The 18349-nt window shown below is 41.7% G+C and overlaps 1 protein-coding gene across 5 annotated transcripts in view; it reads left to right on the plus strand.

Annotated features, from left to right (window-relative positions):
• The window catches only part of SIL1 (SIL1 nucleotide exchange factor), a 252419-nt gene that overhangs the window by 163602 nt on the left and 70468 nt on the right, over positions 1 to 18349 (plus strand). For all 5 annotated transcript variants that reach the window (XR_013998657.1, XR_013998658.1, XM_081134981.1 and 2 more), the window contains exons 4-6: positions 1982 to 2102; positions 9161 to 9260; positions 17774 to 17965. Coding sequence is in view for 3 of the 5 variants with exons in the window: in XM_081134981.1 (XP_080991107.1) it covers positions 1982 to 2102; positions 9161 to 9260; positions 17774 to 17965 (413 nt within the window). In the remaining 2 variants the exon portion in view is untranslated. The remainder of the gene's footprint in view (positions 1 to 1981; positions 2103 to 9160; positions 9261 to 17773; positions 17966 to 18349) is intronic.

Raw genomic sequence — 18349 nt, forward strand, 5'->3', positions numbered from 1 at the left:
TTTGTCATTTTTGAATCTCTCTAGGTGAGACAGCCTCTCCCCTCCACATGTTCAGATATAAGACTAATGCTAAAGAAGATAACTCTTTCCCCATGACCATAGGAATAGGATAAACATTCTTGCTAGTATGTGGCTTCATCTCCTCCCAGAAACAGCTTCCTCAGCCATTAGCTCTATTTTCATCCCCAACCTGGGCTTCCTGATGGCTCACCAAGCCAGCAACCCCCACAGCCCTTGTAGTTCTTTCAGCCTCTTCTGCTCTTTGCCTCCTGCATGCAGCCTGTCAGTTTCTGTGCCTGAGCCTTTGCACACAGGGCTCCATCTATTTGGGATTCCCTTTCTTCCCAGTCTAGCTCTCACTTTTTGCCTCATTTAATCCTCAACCTTATACAGGAAGCCTCCCCAGAGAAAGGTTTCCCCACTCTACCTGAACATATTTTTTATCCTTGAAGCATTTGGGAAAGGTTTGAGGTTAGAAGAGGGTCATTATGCACATACACTGAGGTACTTAAGTTCCCATTTATTTTTTAGCCAAAGATACAGAAACTCCCTGCTGAAGTGGAACAGCAGGAACAGAACAGCATGTCTTGGCATGGTGTTTCTTTGGCTCCCTGGTTCTGTGATGGAAGCATGGTGGTCGGTGAAACTTGGAGTTCACTATGGTCCTGCTAGAATTGAGAAAACCTGAATTCATGCTACATCGCTACTCTTTTACATTCAGGGTTTATGGGATCATTTTGAGAGAACTTGTGCTATGTGTTTCCCCTTAAGGAATGTTTGCTCTGTTACCCTTTTGTGGGGTGGGAGTGGGGATTCTTGAATGAAACTCAGCAACAGCAAGATAATGCCATCCTCTGTCAGGAAAAAGCAGAGTCAAAGCTCAAGTGTCCGAGCAGCATCTCTGTTTATACATTTCCAAACCCCTGAAGAGCTTTTCCCCTTGAAATTCTCCATTCCTGCAGCCATCAACATTCCTCTTTTGTATTCCTAGAACCTGTCTACCACAGTGGCCTGGTGTATAGTAGTTGCTTGGTAAATATCAGTTGCATGAATGAATAAGTGTAACATTCATTTGTAGTATGTGATCTTGCAAGTTGCTTTTTAACTATCCTTGGGTAATTTTGTACAATGTATATGGATAGCCCATTCATTTACAACACTTGTTTGCCCAGCTAGTGGGTCAGCTCTTCTGATGTAGGTGGGTATAGGTTTTTAGTTTTTCTTGGTTCCAATCCCTGCCTCCTTGGCTTGGCATGTCCTCCTGCTTTTCAGTCCCTTGCTTCTTCCTTCTTATAAACATTAAGTGTCACAAATTATATATGACAAGCTCTGGCCTGGAGGCTGGGAAAATAAAAAAGGAGATAGTCTCTGTGCCAGGAAGGGGAGAGCCTCATAGAGGGAGCCTGATCAAATTGATGAGGGTGGTGAGGTGTAAGCTTGCTGGAATGGCAAGCTGTCAGGGGAGGGGCACAAAGGATGTAGTGGAGGAGCCAGTAATGTAGCCATATCCTGAAGGGTAAGTAGGTATTCACCATTCATCTACTGGACAAAACAAAAAGGCTTATTATAGCTCAATTTAAAGAAAACTGAATGGCTTAAATATGCAGGTTCTAACTGGGGGACATTAGTCTCTGGATTAAACTGCAGATACCTTTGCCCACCTTGCTTCATCCCTTTATTTGATGTGGATTAGCAAAAGGAGAATTGTGATTGGTGTGTGTGCATGCATGTGTGTGTGTGTGTGAGAGAGAGAGAGATGGAGGGAGGGAGGAAGAAAGAGAGGGAGATGGACAGAGTAGGGATAAGGAAGGGGGGAAGGAGGGAAGGAGGGAAGGATATATGGATGGATCCAGGTAACTGAATACTGCAGAGTCTGGTCTTCATGAACTAGTAAGTCCTATTGACTTGTTAGCCAGCCATTCCACCAGTGTTCCTCTGAGGACTGTATACTTCATGAGCCTTTTCTCTTCTTGGCTTTTAGGTCAAGCTGTCCCTGGGGGATCCCATGTGCGGCTGAATCTCCAGACTGGAGCAAGAGAAGTGAAACTTCAAGATGAAGACAACTTTCGAAATACTTTGAAAGGGTCGAAAAAAGGCAAAAGGTACAGTGTCATCCCTAGGGACTGGGAGACTAACAACACTGATTTTGTAATACTGAAAGTAATGGCAATGCAATGTTTCTTATGCACATTCATGTGACTTTTAAAAATATTTGAAATTTAATAGCCTAGAATTTGTGATAAATCTCTTAGGGTTTCATAGAAGTTTACTTCTACGGTCTTTGGAAAGAAATAGTTTGCAAAGCAAATTGATACTTTAAAAAAAGGCTGTAGGGGGAATGCTTAACCTGCTTTAAAAATGAAGCTATTTTTCCCAGTACTTTAAGAGCACCCATTTGAATCCCAACAATTAATGTGCTGATTACAGATGAGTCATCTATTCATTAAAAGAGGCCTGTTAGGCCTTCTGCTTTGCAGTAATACTTCCTTGGTGAACAATAAAAATGCATTTTAAAGTCTTTCATTCAGACTAACTTTTCCTCTTGTTAGTCCATATTAAATTAAAACAAGCTCTCTTATAGTATAAAAGTTCTCCAATGGTAAAAGGTTGCCTTGTTTTTAATAACCAGTTTAGATTATTTGATTTTGGGCAATTCATAGTCTCAATTTTTCTGTTATTTGCTTTGAATTACCAAGTTCTCTGTTTCCTATTTCCTGCATGAGGGAGAAGGAGGTTGGGGCATGGAATTTCAGGGGCTGCTAGAATTATGCAATTTGAAAGGTTGGTATTAATACCAGTCATGAAGTTTCTAACACAGGGACTAGCAAATTATGGCCTGTGGCCATATTGGGACTGCTGCCTGTTTTTGAACGACTCACAAGCTAAGTTGTTTTTAACATTTTTTTAAATGTTAAAATGGTTAGGGGAAAAAATAAAAGAAGAATATTCCATGACTCATGAAAATTGTGTGAAATTCAGATTTCAGTGTCCATAAAAAGTTTTATTGGTACATAGTCATATTCATTTATGTGTTACCTATGGCTGCTTTCTTGCTACATTGGAAGAGTTGTGTAGTTGGGACAATCACCAAAAGGCCCACAAAACCTCAAGTATTATCTGGTCATTACAGGTAGTTTGTTGCCCCTGTTCTAATACATGTTAAGTATTAGGAATCAGTCATGGATTGAGTGGGAATAGCGTTACCCAGTTCTTGTATATTTATTATTATTATTACTATTTTAAAATTTATCTTTATTGTTGAAAGTATTACAGGTGTCCCATCCCGCCCCCCCCCATTGATCCCCTCCACTTTGCTCCCACCCCCTCCCCAGGCCTTCACCACATTATTGTCTGTGTCTATGGGTTATGCATATATGCATATAACTTCTTTGGTTAATCTCCCACCCCCCACCCTCCTTCCCTCTTATCTCTTCCCTCTTATCTCTTCCCTCTTATCTCTTCCCTCTGAGATATGACAGTCTGTTGCATGCTTTAATGTCTCTGGGCGAGTTTTGTTTGTCAGATTCTTTCCTTCATTAGCTTCTTCTTAAAGAAGACCCTTCAGCATTTCATGTAATACTGGTTTGGTGGTGATGAACTCCTTTAGCTTTTTCTTATCTACGAAGCTCTTTATTTGACCTTCAGTTCTAAATGATAGCTTTGCTGGGCAGAGTAATCTTGGTTGTAGGTTCTTGCTTTTCATCACTTTGAATATTTCTTGCCACTCCATTCTGGCCTGCAAAGTTTCTGTTGAGAAATCAGCTGACAGTCGTATGAGTGCTCCCTTGTAGGTAACTAATTGCTTTTCTCTTGCTGTTTTTAAGATTCTCTCTTTGTCTTTAACCTTTGGCATTTTAATTGTGATCTGTCTTGGTGTGGGCCTCTTTGGGTTCCTCTTGTTTGGGACTCTTTGTGCTTCCTGGACTTGTAAGTTGATTTCTTTCCCCAGGTAGGGGAAGTTTTCTGTCATCATTTTTCCAACTAGGTTTTCAATTTCTTGGTCTCTTTCTTCTCCTTCTGGCACACCCATAATGTGAATATTGGGCCACTTGAAGTTGTCCCAGAGACTCCGTACACTATTTTCATATTTCTGGATTCTTTTTTCTTTTTGCTCTTCTGATTGTTTTTTTGCTTCTTCATATTCCACATTGCTGATTTGATTCTCAGCGCCCTGTACTCTACTGTCGATTCCCTCTAAATTATTATTCATTTCAGTTCGTGTAGCCTTCATTTCTGACTGGTACTTTATTGTGTCATTAATGATCTCACCAATTTCCTTAATAGTCTTACTAAGATCCTTGAGCAACCCTATGACTATTGTTTTGAACTCTATATCTAGTAGCTTGCTTGGCTCCATTTCATTTACTTCTTTTTCTGGAGGTTTCTTCTGTTCTTTGTTTTGTGACATGTTTCTTTGCCTCCTCATTTTGGCTGCTTCCTGGTGTTTGTTTCTATATATTAGGTAGAGCTGCTATGTCTCCTGGAATTTTTAGAGTGGATTTGTGTAGTAGGTGTCCTATAGGGCCCAGTGGCTCAGTCTCCCTAGTCACCTGAGCTGAGTCTTTTAGGTGCTCCCCGGTGTGGGCTGTGTGTACTGTTCTGCTGTAGTTGAGCCTTGGTTGCTATTGGCGTCACTGGGAGGAATCAACCCCCAGGCCAATCGGCTGTGAGGACCAGCTGCAGCTACAATCAAAGAGTTGCTGTACTGGAGACACCCCTGTGGAGCAGGATTTACTTCAGTGGAGCTTTGGTGTTCCCCAAGTGTGCCCCTTGAGTGTGTCACTCGTGGATGTGGTAGGGTTGTAATCCAGCATGGTTGAAGCTGACTATCGGATGCACTGTCTCTGGGGCCTCCCAGGAGGTACAAAGTCAGCCTCTGCCAGTGCCTTGCCCAGGGCCACCCAGCATGAGCTACACAGCAATCCGTAGCTGGCTGCTACTTGTGCTGGGCTTGGAGGTATCCAGGAGAGGCCAAGCTATGAACCAATGCAGGCTGCCACTAGTGCCAGGCCTGGGGCCACTTATCGAGAGGTATGGGGCGCACTGAGGCCAGCTGCTGCTTGTTTGAGAGATTTTATGAAAGTCCTAAGCATGAGGCTAGAAAGGCCACTTGCATAGAAAAGCCACTGGAAATGGTATGGATGAGCTTGCTAGTAGGGAGGGCAGGGTCTCTGGGAATCACCAGGGTGGGGTGAAAGGTGTGATTCAGGTTTGATGGAGATTCAGAAAAGGTGCCTGCCTGCTGGCTCTGTGGGGGGAGGGCTCGTCAAAGGAGCAATGGCCTCTGCCAGCTCTTCTGTCTGTGAGAAAGCTGCCCCTCCTCCAGCTCTTTCCCTGATTCCAGGCAAGTTATTTCCTCCCTGAATGTCCCAGGTTTCTTTCAAGCTGCTGCCCAGTGCTGGAGCTCAAAGGGAGTGCATCTGAGTAAGTCTGTGCGCCAGCCCTTTAAGAGGAACTGCCTGGAACTCCAGCAGCCTCCGCACACTTAGCTACAATCCCCGCTGGTTTTTACATCCCAAAGGTGTGGGGACTTCTCTTCCTGTCACTGGAACCCTGGGCTAAGGGGCCTCATGTTGGGGTGGGACCCCATGTTCCTCCAGGAAACCTCCATTGCCAAGATATCCCTCCCGATTTTATTTATTTTATTTAAAAAAAATATATATCTTTATTGATTTCAGAGAGAGGAAGGGAGAGGGGGAGAGATAGAAACATCAATGATGAGAGAGTCATTGATCAGCTGCCTCCCAAACGGCCCCCACTGGGGATGGAGTCGGCAACCTGGGCATGTGCCCCTACTGGGAATCCAACCACTATCTCCTGGATCCTAGGTCAAATGCTGATCCCTGAGCCATGCCCGGCCGGGCTCCCTCCCGATTTTTAACCGTGGCACCTGGGTGTGGCCATCTCTGTGATTCAGCCAAGATTCTGCCCCGGGTCTCCGCCCTTCCTACCAATCTCAATGTGCTTCTTCAGTTCCCTAGTTGTAGGACTTCTATTCAGCTAGATTTCAGGAGGTTCTGAATGATGGCTGTTATGTATTTTAGTTGTAATTTTGATGTGGTTGTGGGAGGTGACGGGTACTGCTGTTACCTACAACGCCATCTTGTTGTTCATCTATTTATTATTTTCACAATATTTTACAATTAGATAATGAGGCAGAAAGGGACCTTAGAAATCCAGTTTTTCCTGAGTGTTTTCCTTGATATACCTGACAAAAAAGTCACTCAGCCTGTCCATGTGCACCGTCAGTCATGTAGCACTCACAACCCCACAAAGCAGCCTGCTCATATTTGGGTAGTTTTTACTGTTGGAAAATTTAACTTTATATTGTGATAGATAAGATAAGGAGATATTTGTCCTCCTTAATGTCACCTTGAACTAGGAAAGATCTTTACCTTCCCACATATGCCTATACCTGGGGTGACCCATGTCATCTGATGATTTATTTCACACAACCATCTAAGAAAGAATCAAATCCTATTGTTGTAACCCTGTCAACCTCCCTCTATCCCCAACACACATATACACATATATGTCAGGGTCTCAAAGTACTTACGGAAGTCTTTTCTCACATCTAAGCCAAGTGTTGTTTTCTAAATAAAAAGCTATTTTTTTTTTTTTTTTGGTTTAAGAATACTGAATGGATGAATTTGTAGATTTAATTTGGAGGTAGGGCGAACAGGACTTGCTAATCATTTAGATGTAGGGGTTGAAGGAAGGTTTGGAGGAGGGATTCAGTATAAAGCCTCATCTTGGAATTTGTCCAACTCAGTGCTTGGAGTTACTATTTATTGCAATAGAAAAGATAGGGAGAGGGACAGATTTCTGGGGAGAACCATCAAGACCATTGTTTTAGATGTAATAAGTTTGAGGTGCTGGTTAAACATCTGAAATCCAAGATAAATCACTTAGGTAGCTGTACAGGACTCTGGCTGGTTCAGGGGAGAGGTTTGGGTCAGGAATGTAAATTTGGGCATCATTACCTGATGGATATTTGAAAAGACCTAGGGGGGAGTATAGAGATGGAGAAGAGAATATTGTCTAGAATTGAAGTCTGAGGCATCCAGCATGTATAGGGTTCAGGGAGGAGATGAGGAGGGGAAGAACCAGGAGAGCCCCGTAACAAGAAGCCAGGAAAAGGAGGGAGGGATTAAACTGTAGATGCTGCTGAGTGGTGGGGGAACATGACATTAGTGAAGAGTCTGTTGGATTTGGCCATCAATTATTGGTAATTTTGATGAGCAGATTTAATAGAGGTGTAGGAACAGAATCCAGATTAGAGCAAATGACAATGTAAATAGCAGTCAAGAAGGTGAGGATAGTAAGTGAAGACAGTGTGTTCATAGTTTTACTCTGAACGGGAGCAGGGAAATGGCATGATAATGGGGTCAAAGGAGTGTTGGTATGCTAATGGGAATAATCCAATCAAAGGGAGAAATTGATGATGCAGGCAGGAGCTAGTGGTATAATTATGGAAGTTGAAGCTTTTGAAAAGGCAAGTGGAATATGGAACTTAAGTTTCCCTAGGAGCAGGGACACTGTCCATTACAATGGAAGGGAAAGCAGAGACTATAGATTTAGGTGCAGGCTGGTGTGTAGAGCTGATGTTAGGAAGATGAGGGAGTTCTTGAATGTCTATTTTTCTCAGTGAAAAATAAAGTGAAAATACCAGCTGAGGGTGGTTGTGTGTGTGCATGAGTGCAGACACACGTGCACCCTTGTGGCCTGGAAGAACAGTGAACAGAGATATGAGACAGAATGGGATTCATCCTGACAATATCTTAGAGGAGGTGGAAGATAAGTTCAAGCTATGGCCCTAAATACTTAGCTCCCTCTTAGGGGTAAGGGGCAGGGCAGTGTCATCCTCAAGCAGCTAGCATGGGTGATACTCTGCCAGGAGAGGGAATTTCTCCCCTATCTTTTAGGATTGTGGTAATGATTTGAATGAAATACTCCTTCTAAAGGATTAACACCGTGCCAGGCACATGGCTAACTGTTCAATAAATATGAATAATTATTATTAATTAGTTTGGGAAGAATGAAGTTTAAAGAAGACATGTGTTTTTCTTGGGACCCTAAAAGTTGTCTAGGATAAATAAAATACGGAATGAGCAAAGCCCTTGAGAGCATGCCCTTCTCATGAGAGCTGAAGCCTGCTAGGATCTTGGACCAGGAGACTGATGTGCTCATCTTGCCTGGAGCAGAGCAGTCCAATAACTCCTTCCTCCCCCACCTTGATAGATCTCCTGAGCTATCCTTAATGCCCCCCCCCCCAAGCTGGACAGATTTGTCAAGCACAGCCCACATTCCATACTTTTTCCATATTACTCTTGTTGCTATCTCTGTTCACTGAACTGTAATAACTGCTGGTGGTAAAACCTACCCCCACTGCCCACCCCATGAATGCCTTCTCTTCAGCCAAGATGAATGGTTGTGGCATGGATTAGCTCCAGGGGTCTTTGTGAGGATATCATTCTGTAGTCTTTGCCAGGTTCCCGAAATTACATCCGTGTTGGTTCCTTTCTTCTCTCTTCTTAGAGACTAGCTACGGAAGGTGGCTGACCTTGATTCTAGTCTTTGGTATCTTAAATCCATTCCTTTGTCAGGTTGACACATACCTTCTCCATCTACTCTGTGCTTAGGGGTTGGTCTTAAAGGTGTGAATTTATCTAGCTTGTTTTTGTGAAAACAGGCTGGCTTGTCAAATCAGGTCAGGCACATGCTTGGGGGGCTCAGGTCTCTGTTGGTTTCTTTCCTAAAAACAATATAGAGTCTATGTTATTCTTTCTGTATTCAGTTTCCTTCAGAAGGTCCTGCCCTGGCATGTGCTGAGAGCAGCATTGCCGAAACATTCCAGACTTGTTTTTGCCTGAGAAGCTGGCTGAGAGCTCTCTGTCCATGGTGGGCCTCTGTCCTCTCCCATGTCATTTCCTCCTCTTTCATGAAATGACCCCATCTTCAGCTGTGTCTTTCCTCTTCTAGCTTCAAGGTAAGATCACCCTGTTGTACTTCTGGCTGACTGAAGGTAAAGGTAGGGTGGTGCACTCTGACTTAGAGCTGGCCTGGCTTAGCTTGCCTTGGAGTACCAGCCACCCAAGGGGAGTTTCTTTCTTGGGAAAAATGGTGCCTTCCTCCTGACTCTCAACTTCTCTTTGGACAGGCTGGACATCAACACTAATACCTATACATCCCAGGACCTCAAGAATGCACTGGCAAAATTCAAGGAAGGGGCACAGATGGAGAGTTCAAAGGAAGACAAGGTATGTGACATTCTCCAGGGAGTTAGTATAAGTCTGCAGGATGGCCTTGAAGGGAATCACTTTTTCCCTTTTGCAGTTATACATGGGATAATAATAACAATAATATTGTAAAATAATTTAAAGAGCAGTTAATGCCAAATGTATAACCCTTTATAGACTATTGAAAAAATGCTGGGAGCATTTCTGTCATCAGTTAGGTTAGGATCCAACTTCCCATTACATGTTTAGGGAAATTGAGGCACAAAGCAGAAATAGCCATACTCTCCATTATCACAGACATGAGGGGAAAAAATAGAGATTGCCCTGCCAGGATGGCTCAGCGGTTGAGCATTGACCTATGATCCAGGAGATGACAGTTTCTCAGTCAGGGCACATGCCCAGGTTGCGGCTTGACCCCTAGTAGGGGACGTGCAGGAGGCAGTCGATCAATGACTCTCTCATCATTGATGTTTCTATCTCTCTCTCCCTCTCCCTTCCTCTCTCTGAAATCAATAAAGACACGTTTTGTTTTTTTTAAAAAAAGAATAGAGATTAAAACTCAGATCTTACTTACAACTGGATTACTACAAGTTTAAAGGACAGAGGTGCTGGGCCAGGAAGGAAGAAGCCTGGGTCCTTGCCCTTATCCTTTGAACATGTGGCTAATGTATTTCCTTTTCCAGGCCTCAAGGCTTCTTAACTACTATACAGCACAGGGCCGGGATAAGAAGATGGCTGAGGTTTCCATCAGCTCTTAAACTCTACAAGCTAAGGGAATGAAAAGGAACAAGAGGCAGAATTGCAGTTCCTTGGCTAGGCCCCTAGTATCTGGGAGGTACAGACCTATACCAGAAAGAAATTTTACTCTTATATGGATCTCATGGGCTCATGTAACAGTCAGAGAATTCTGCAAATCATTTTTTACATTTCTAGTTGAGTCCTGTCCTTGAAAGAACTTCCTTAGATGACTGCCTTGGAGACCTTTTTAAGTTCTCCCTCCCTCCCTCTTCTCCTTTGCTTTGTCTACCTGCCAGCCCTCGCCCCAGAATCCTGGCAGTATTTTGGAGGGCCAGCATAAGGTTATTTACGGCTTGTATGTTACTGGAGGACGCCTTAGGTCCCTCATATCTTTTAGAGCTAAGTATTTCTGAGACAAATGAGCTGGGGTTTTTTTGTTTTGTTTTGTTTTGATGTGGAGGAGGACCTAATTAGGATGTGCTAGTATGCAGGCCAAGTCTCCATGTCTTTAATCATTTTACCAAAGTCACATCTCCCAGCATGGAGAGTGTATATGGTGTGAGAAAGTGATTAGCAGAATGGCAGTAGCAGCAGCAATGGGTGAAGGAAGATGATGCATAAAATTCCATCCTGCCACAGGTGTATTAACTAACGGGTGAGAAAAAGCAGATCCCCTAGCTGGTGAAGGTAAGGCCAGCAGAGGAGAGCAGTGCATGCCTAGGTGCACGGAACAGAGAGATTAGTGATCTGTGGCCAGGGGTTGGGCTCACTCTGACTTATTATCCCCTCACCATGGGCTCCAGGTGGGGCTGACGGGAACATAAAAGGCAGCCTTTGTTAATGTCTTTTCTATTGATGGAAGACTCACTGCACCTCTGTCTCTTCTCTTTGTTCTCTTTAATGACATTCTTCTTCCATAATTCAGTTAGTGTAAAAATATGAATATTATGAAAATATTTTTTAAATGTGAAAGCAAGAGATTAAGTTTTCAGGTGGTTTTTTTTTTTTTTTTTTGGTGGGTTTTTTTTTTTTGCAATTAAAAATAATCCTCTCCCTTTGCAAGGGGAGATCCCAATACCAGTACCCAAATTGGCTGATTTGAGTCAACTGCCACTTCCGAGATAGGGCTGCCACATTCTTTACTTAATTCTGTGGAGCTCAGGTTGTTAGCTCCTTCATTGAAGTGCTGAGTCCTGGGATGTTTTTCCTGCTTTCAATTGGAGCCTGTTTGGACTGATTCTGCTCACTGCCAATGCACTGGGACTGGCAAATAAATTGACTTCAAGTAGATTAGAGAGTTTCTTACATGTCCTAAGCTACTGACTGGAAATGCCATCATACTTTTTGTTTATCAATATTTACTTGCCTTGGGTTAGTGAACACAGTATACAATATGCAGATGATGTATTATAGAATTGTATCCCTGAAGCCTATGTAATTTTATTACATTAACCCATTAAATTCAATATCACCCCAATAAATTCAATAAATATTTAAACCCAAGTTGTGTGGTGGCTTGCAAATACAGGATTGTGCTTTTGCTATATATAAAAGCAGTACTGTCAGATATTGTACCGTATCCTGTCAATGAAGGGAGTGTTGTGTGTTTTTTTAAATATATCTTTATTGATTTCAGAGAGAGGATGAGAGAGAGATAGAAACATCAGTGATGAGAGAGTCCTCATTGATCAGTTTGCCTCCTGCATGCTCTCGGCTGGGGATCGAGCCCGCAACCCAGGCATATGCCCTAACCAGGAATCGAACAGCAATCTCCTGGTTTCTAGGTCTATGCTCAACCACTGAGCTATGCCCAGCTGGGCGAAGGAATGCTTCTTGAGCTTTATTTTTTTGGGGGAAGGGCATCAATTCCATTGTATCTATTGGTACCTTAGTAGATTTAAGTGAATCAGTCCTTCCCAGAGTCACTTGCTTCATGGAAAAACTGTTTCTCCCAACAGATTTGGGCCATTATTGATGAAACTGATCTCTTTGTCCCTCTATTACCATACAAATTTCTTGACGCTTTATGTTTTATCATGCCAGTTGTTGTTCACGTGTGTCCTATAAATCGCTGCATTTTAAAATATGGCCTTAAACTTTTGATTCGGGGCAAGATGAAGTAGACCGATTTCTCTTTATTCTTCCTGCTAAAGAACAACTAAATACCATGGACGTAATACTAAAAGTAAATAGAAGACATTAAAAGGTGGGAAGAAAAAGGCAGATTGGCGAGGAACCTAGGAACTTGATGAATTACATGGCAGTGAGTTCCTTGGGCTTTCTGTTTGCCCTGTATATATCCCAGAGTGGGCACTGGAGAAGCCCACATCTTGGAAATGCCAACAGGTATAGAGAGAAAACTGCGCTAATAAAAGCCTGCTCTTTCGAGAGAAAGGCAGCCTAATAGGACAAAAACTTTTGGCCAGTGCCTGTCCTCCTTTAGCCAAAGAACATGAAAATCTTCCTATGTTCACCTTAGTGCCAGTGGAAGTTGAATGGGGAACTTAGATTTCCACCTCCCACTTGGTGGTAACAAACTTGGGTGTCAGCAAAAGCTGAGTGGGGAGCCTGAACTTCCACTTCCTCCTGGTGGCAGTGAGATGGTGTGAGGCTGTAATTTGTTACCTCAACCAAGGTGATGTGAGTGAGAGATGATCAGAGTTGAGGTGAAATTTCTCCCTTTGCCCAGTGCTGGGAGACTATTTGCTTCCTCCACTGGTGTTTCTCACCCTTCACATGGGGTAGCATGGTCTACTGTTAGGGTGGGATCAGCAGAGGCCAAGAAGAGAACGTGAGTGTCTGTCCCCTGCCTGGCAGTGCCAAGGAGGTTTTTCACTTCTCTAGCTGAGGTGATGCCAGTGGGGTGGGGTGAACGGAGAACCCGTGCTTTCGCCCTGACCTGGTGGCAGTGAGGCAGCGGGGTGCAGCATTCTTCTCCCCACTCCACGGCAGCGTCACTGGGAGTAGGGGAGGAGGGCGAATTCCCCCTTGAGGCCAGCAGCAGTGAGGCTGCCGCCAGAGGCTAAGGAAGGAATTTTGCTCTATGTCCAGTGCCCAGTGCTGGCCGATGATGATCTTTTTCTCCTAAATAGAGAGTGGTGGTAGGATTTTGGAGAGGAGGGACCTACAGAAAGGGATTTTGCAAATGAAGTTCTGGGCATACTTCCTACTGACTCACATGAGAAACTGACCAGAGTTAACACAGCAGAAGATTTAAGAAACTGAACTGTGGTTTAGAATATTGCCTAGGTGTTTAGATTAGCTTCTGGTTAGCACACAAAAGAAGCATACCAAAATAACACTGCAAAGGCTCAGAAAACTTAATTGTTTTGAAGTCACAGTTATACAAGAACGTCAGAAACAGTGTATTAAACCTAAACAATGTGACTGCCCACTGAAAACGAAGATTCAGTAGGATTCAGAGTCATAAGACCAAAATGCCCAGGATACAGTAAAAAAATCACTCATCATACCAATAACCAGGAAAATCAAGACTTACATTAGGAAAGACAATTAACAGATGCCAACAGTGAGATGATTCAGAAGCTGGAATTATCTAACAAGGATTTTAAAGCAGCTATCATAGAAAAGCAATTAGGAACGTTCTTGAAGCAAATGACAACCTCAGCAAATAAATAGAAGATATAAAAAAGAACCAAAATGCCCTAGCTGGTTTGGTTCAGTAGTTACAGCATTGGCCTGTGAACTGAAGGGTCCCGGGTTCAATTCCGGCCAAGGGCATGCACTTTGGTTACAGGCTCAATCCCTGGCTCCAGTCGGGACCCATGCAGGGAGACAACCAATTGATGTGTCTCTCTCACATCAGTGTTTCTCCCCCACCCTCCCTCTCCCTCTCCCTCTCCCTCTCCCTCTCCCTCTCCCTCTCCCCTCTCCCCTCTCCCCTCTCCCCTCTCCCCTCTCCCCTCTCCCCTCTCCCCTCTCCCCTCTCCCCTCTCCCCTCTCCCCTCTCCCTTCTCCCCTCTCCCCCTTCCACTCTCTCTCTAAAGCAATGGAAAAGATATCCTTGGGTGAGGATTAAAAAAAAAGATCCTAATGGAATTTTAGAACTGAAAAATACAGCAATTTTTTTTTTAAATTACTGGATAGGCTTAATAGCAGAGTAGAGATGAGGGAGAAGAACATAAGTGAACCTGAAGAGATAAAAATTTCTTAATTTAAATAAGAGAGAAAATAGATTGAAAAAATGAACAGAGATTTAGGGACCTATAGGACTACAAGCATACCTCTTTTTATTGCACTTTGCAGATACTGTGTTTTCATCAACATTGATGCAAGTAAAAAGATTACGATTCTCTGAAGGCTCAGGTGATTAGCATTTTTAGCAATAAAATATTTTAAAATTAAGGTATGTACATTGGTTTTTAAATCTAATACTATTGCACATTTAATAAACTACAGTTTATTGTAAACATAACTTATATGTGCATTGGGAAACCAAAAAATTTGTGCTACTCTATTGTGATATTTGCTTTATTGTATGATCTGAAACTGAACCTGGAATATCTCCATAGTATGGCTGCGTAACGAAAGATCAAATAGTTGTGTCACAGGAAAGGAGGAAGAATATGGGGGTGAAAAAATAATCAAAGAAATAAAGATGGAAAAATTCCCAGAGATGATGAAAGGCATAAACCCATGGACTCATGAAACTGAGTGAATTCTAAATAGGATAAATGCAAAGAAATCAACACCATGACATATTACAGTCAACCTCTGAAAACTAAAGACAGAAAAACTCTTGAAAGCAGCTAGACAGAAACAATACATTTTCCATAGGAAACAATGAATGACAGCAGATTTTTCATCTCAAACCACAGAGGCCAGAATTATGTGGCACAACATTTTTCAAGTGCTAAAAAAACAGACTATCCACTCAGAATTCTATGGTCAATGAAAATATCCTTCAGGAGTGAAAGGGAAATCAGGACATTCTCTCACAAAAGAAAATTAAAAGAATTTGTCACCAGCAGACCTACCTAAAAGAATGACTAAAGAATATTCTCCAAATAATAATAGAAGGAAACTTGGAACATTGGGAAGAAAGAACAATGAAATGAGTAAAAATAAGGGAAAATTCTCTTGAGTTTTAAAAATTGTGTTTAATAGTTGAAGCAAAAATTATGACAACATAACGTAACTCCATGTGCATTCAATATGAGTTTCATTACAAGAGTTACCACTTTGGTTTCTTTGCTGTACTTTTATCTTTGTTGGCCAGGTCTCTCTTTTGATTAGCCCTTTTTATGAAATGTTACGTGGGTTTATCATTTGGGAATGAGGAAGCCGTACAACTGCATACTTGACCTCTGTGTTTGAACTGAATAACGGATGCCCAGTGCCCAGTCACTGACAGACTTTGAAAGAAGAGATGTGATCATCCACTGATCATGATGGCATTTATGTAGTGATTTGTGAACTGACAAGTTACCAGCAAAGTTGGTATTTTATGCAATTACAGTTAACATATTGTGGCAACTGAAATTTGTGTCATGTTGGGAGGCTGGTGTTACTTAAACTGTGGTATTTGAAACTGGTGTATATCAGATTTGTGCAAAGCAAGGATTGTCTGTTTCTGATGAAGGGCTTGTATCTAGAATATATAAAGAACTCTCAAAACTCAGCAGTAAAAAACCAACAATCTTTCTGGAAAATGGACAAAGGACATGAACAGACATTTCACCAAAAGGATATGTGGATAGCAAATAAGCACATGAAAAGATGTTTAATATTATTAACCATTAGAGAAATGCAAATTAAATCCACAATGAGATATCACTATACATCTATTAGAATACCTAAAATAAAAATGGTGATAATACCAAATAATAGTGAGGATGTGGAGAAACTGGATCTTTCATACATTGTTGGTGGAAATATAAAATGGGACAGTGCTCTGGGAAATAGTTTGGCAGTTTCTTATAAAACAAAACATATACTAATCATACAACCCAGCAATTGCACTTTTGGGCATTTATCCCAGAAAAAGAACTTAAGTTTATACAAAAACCTTTATATAAATGTTCACGCAGTTTTATTTATAATAGCCAAAACCCTGAAACAACTCAAATATTCTTCAACAGTTGAATGGTTAAACAAACTGTATATTTATACCATGGAATACTACTCAGCATTAAAAAGAAATGAACCATTGATATATGCAGTAACTATGCATTATGTTCATTAAAAAGGTGCCAGTCTCAAAAGGTTATAGACTTTGTGATTCCATATATATAACATTATCCAAACGTCAGAATTATAGAGACGGAGAACAAAGTAGTGTTGCCGGTGCATAGGGACAGAAGGGAGTGGGTTCAGTGGTGATGGGACAGTTCTGTAGCTTCATTTCCTGCTGGTTACATGAATCTATACATTGGACAAAATTGTTTAGAATAATGCACACACACACACATGCGCATGTATGTGTACATATAAAAGCTGGTGAAATCTGAATAAGGCTTGTAGGCTGATTAACAGTATTGTACCTAAGTAATTTTCTTGGTTTTGATATTGTGCTATTGTAATGTTTAATGTTACCATTGAGGGAAGCTGAAAGAAGGATACATGGTACTCTCTGTACTATTTTTGTAATTTTCTGTGAGTTTTTAATTATTGCAAAATAAACAGTTTTTTTTCCCTTCCAAAAAAAAAAAAAAGCCTTCCTGAGCACCAGTTACACATCATTTTTGTGAGACAGAGTTCACTAGTTTGTTATCCTGCTCACTTGCCTGTCATCCTACAGCTCTTCGCCTGGCCAGAGTCCTCTAGCAGGGTGTAGGGAGAGCATTTCCTTGTTGTAAGCAGAATATGGCATCATGTAGATGTGATTACTCTGCTAGGAGCTTGGTCTTTTAAAAGAAAAGCTGATTCATTTCTTTGGTTGGTATTTCTATGGAGTGCTTATAACTGGAGAGAAAACCCAAAGGCAATAAATAGATGAGCAATTTGGAACTGACAGCTGCTCATCACCCTGCTTTTTATAAATATTCGTGCCTTTTAATTTTTCTTGAAAGATAGAGACACAAACCACTGTGACATTTCAGGCTCTTTATAAGCACTATCCTCTAAAATTGGGAAGAAAACAAGGAGTGTCACAGGTGTAAAATATCTAATTAAAATCTTTTATTCACCTCCAACATCACTTCATTTTTAAAATCTTTGTATGAGTGCAGGGTGGGGAGGGACTGAGAGAAAATTGAGACTTGAGTATAGTACATACAGTAATTTAGCCACTTTAAACAGTTGAACAAATTGTACTCCTGTAGTTAGATTGACAGTAATGACAGTGATTTAATTTTCATCAGCAAATTGCTCCCACTCTGACATCTCTTTACCCACAGTTTTCTACATTGGGGTTTCCCTAAAATGTTGCTGGATTGGGCAGGGCAAAGCCAAGATATTCTATGATTGTAGAATATAGAGAATCAAGGTGTGGATTATTCCACCTTAGACCTCAACCTTTCCCTGTGAGGTTAGGGGTTAAAGGTGAGCTTGCATTGCTTCCCCTGACCTCAGTGATTACAACAAGAAGACTTTTCAATCTTTCTGAACATTGGAAGTCAGGCTGGGATAAGAGAACCTTGGAAAACCTTGGGGCAGAGGGCTATATAGACTCTTGAAAGCATATTAGAAGATATCAGGATTTCTGATAGTACACATGAACAAAAATTTTGAGTTCTGGAGGAGCAGTTCTTTGAGGATGGGCACCCATGGTAGACCACAAGAGTCTTGGGAAGAAGTCTCCAATTGATTTAATTAATTATTTCTTTGCTTCTTAGGCAAGGCAGGCTGAGGTTAAACGTCTCTTCCGCCCCATTGAGGAGCTAAAGAAGGACTTTGCAGAGCTGAATGTTGTCATTGAGACTGACATGCAGATCATGGTACGGCTGATTAACAAGTTCAACAGTTCCAGCTCCAGCCTGGAAGAGAAAATTGCTGCGCTCTTTGATCTTGAATATTATGTCCATCAGGTATTGTATTTCATTGTCCATAAGTCTGATTTTTAACTTACAGCTTCAAAAATAAACCCCCTGCCCTAAGCTCTTGGAAAATACATCAGCATCTGTACTTTTCTCCCAACCTGTACAGTATTTTTAATCTAGGCCAATATCTATTGTCATAAAATACATTCTTTTTATTTATTTATAATCCTCACCCAAGGATATGTTTTTATTGATTTTAGAGAGGAAGGGAGAGAGAGAGAGAGAGAGAGAGACATCGATGTGAGAGAGAAACATCAATCAATCGCCTTCCGTACGCGCCTCAACTGGGGATTGAACCCACAACCTAAGTATGTGCCCTGACCAGGAGTGAAACTCGCAAACTTTTGGCACATGGGATGACATTCCCAACCA

Source organism: Miniopterus schreibersii (assembly GCF_964146895.1).
Source record: "Miniopterus schreibersii genome assembly, chromosome: 4".
NCBI classification, from domain to species: Eukaryota; Metazoa; Chordata; class Mammalia; order Chiroptera; family Miniopteridae; genus Miniopterus; species Miniopterus schreibersii.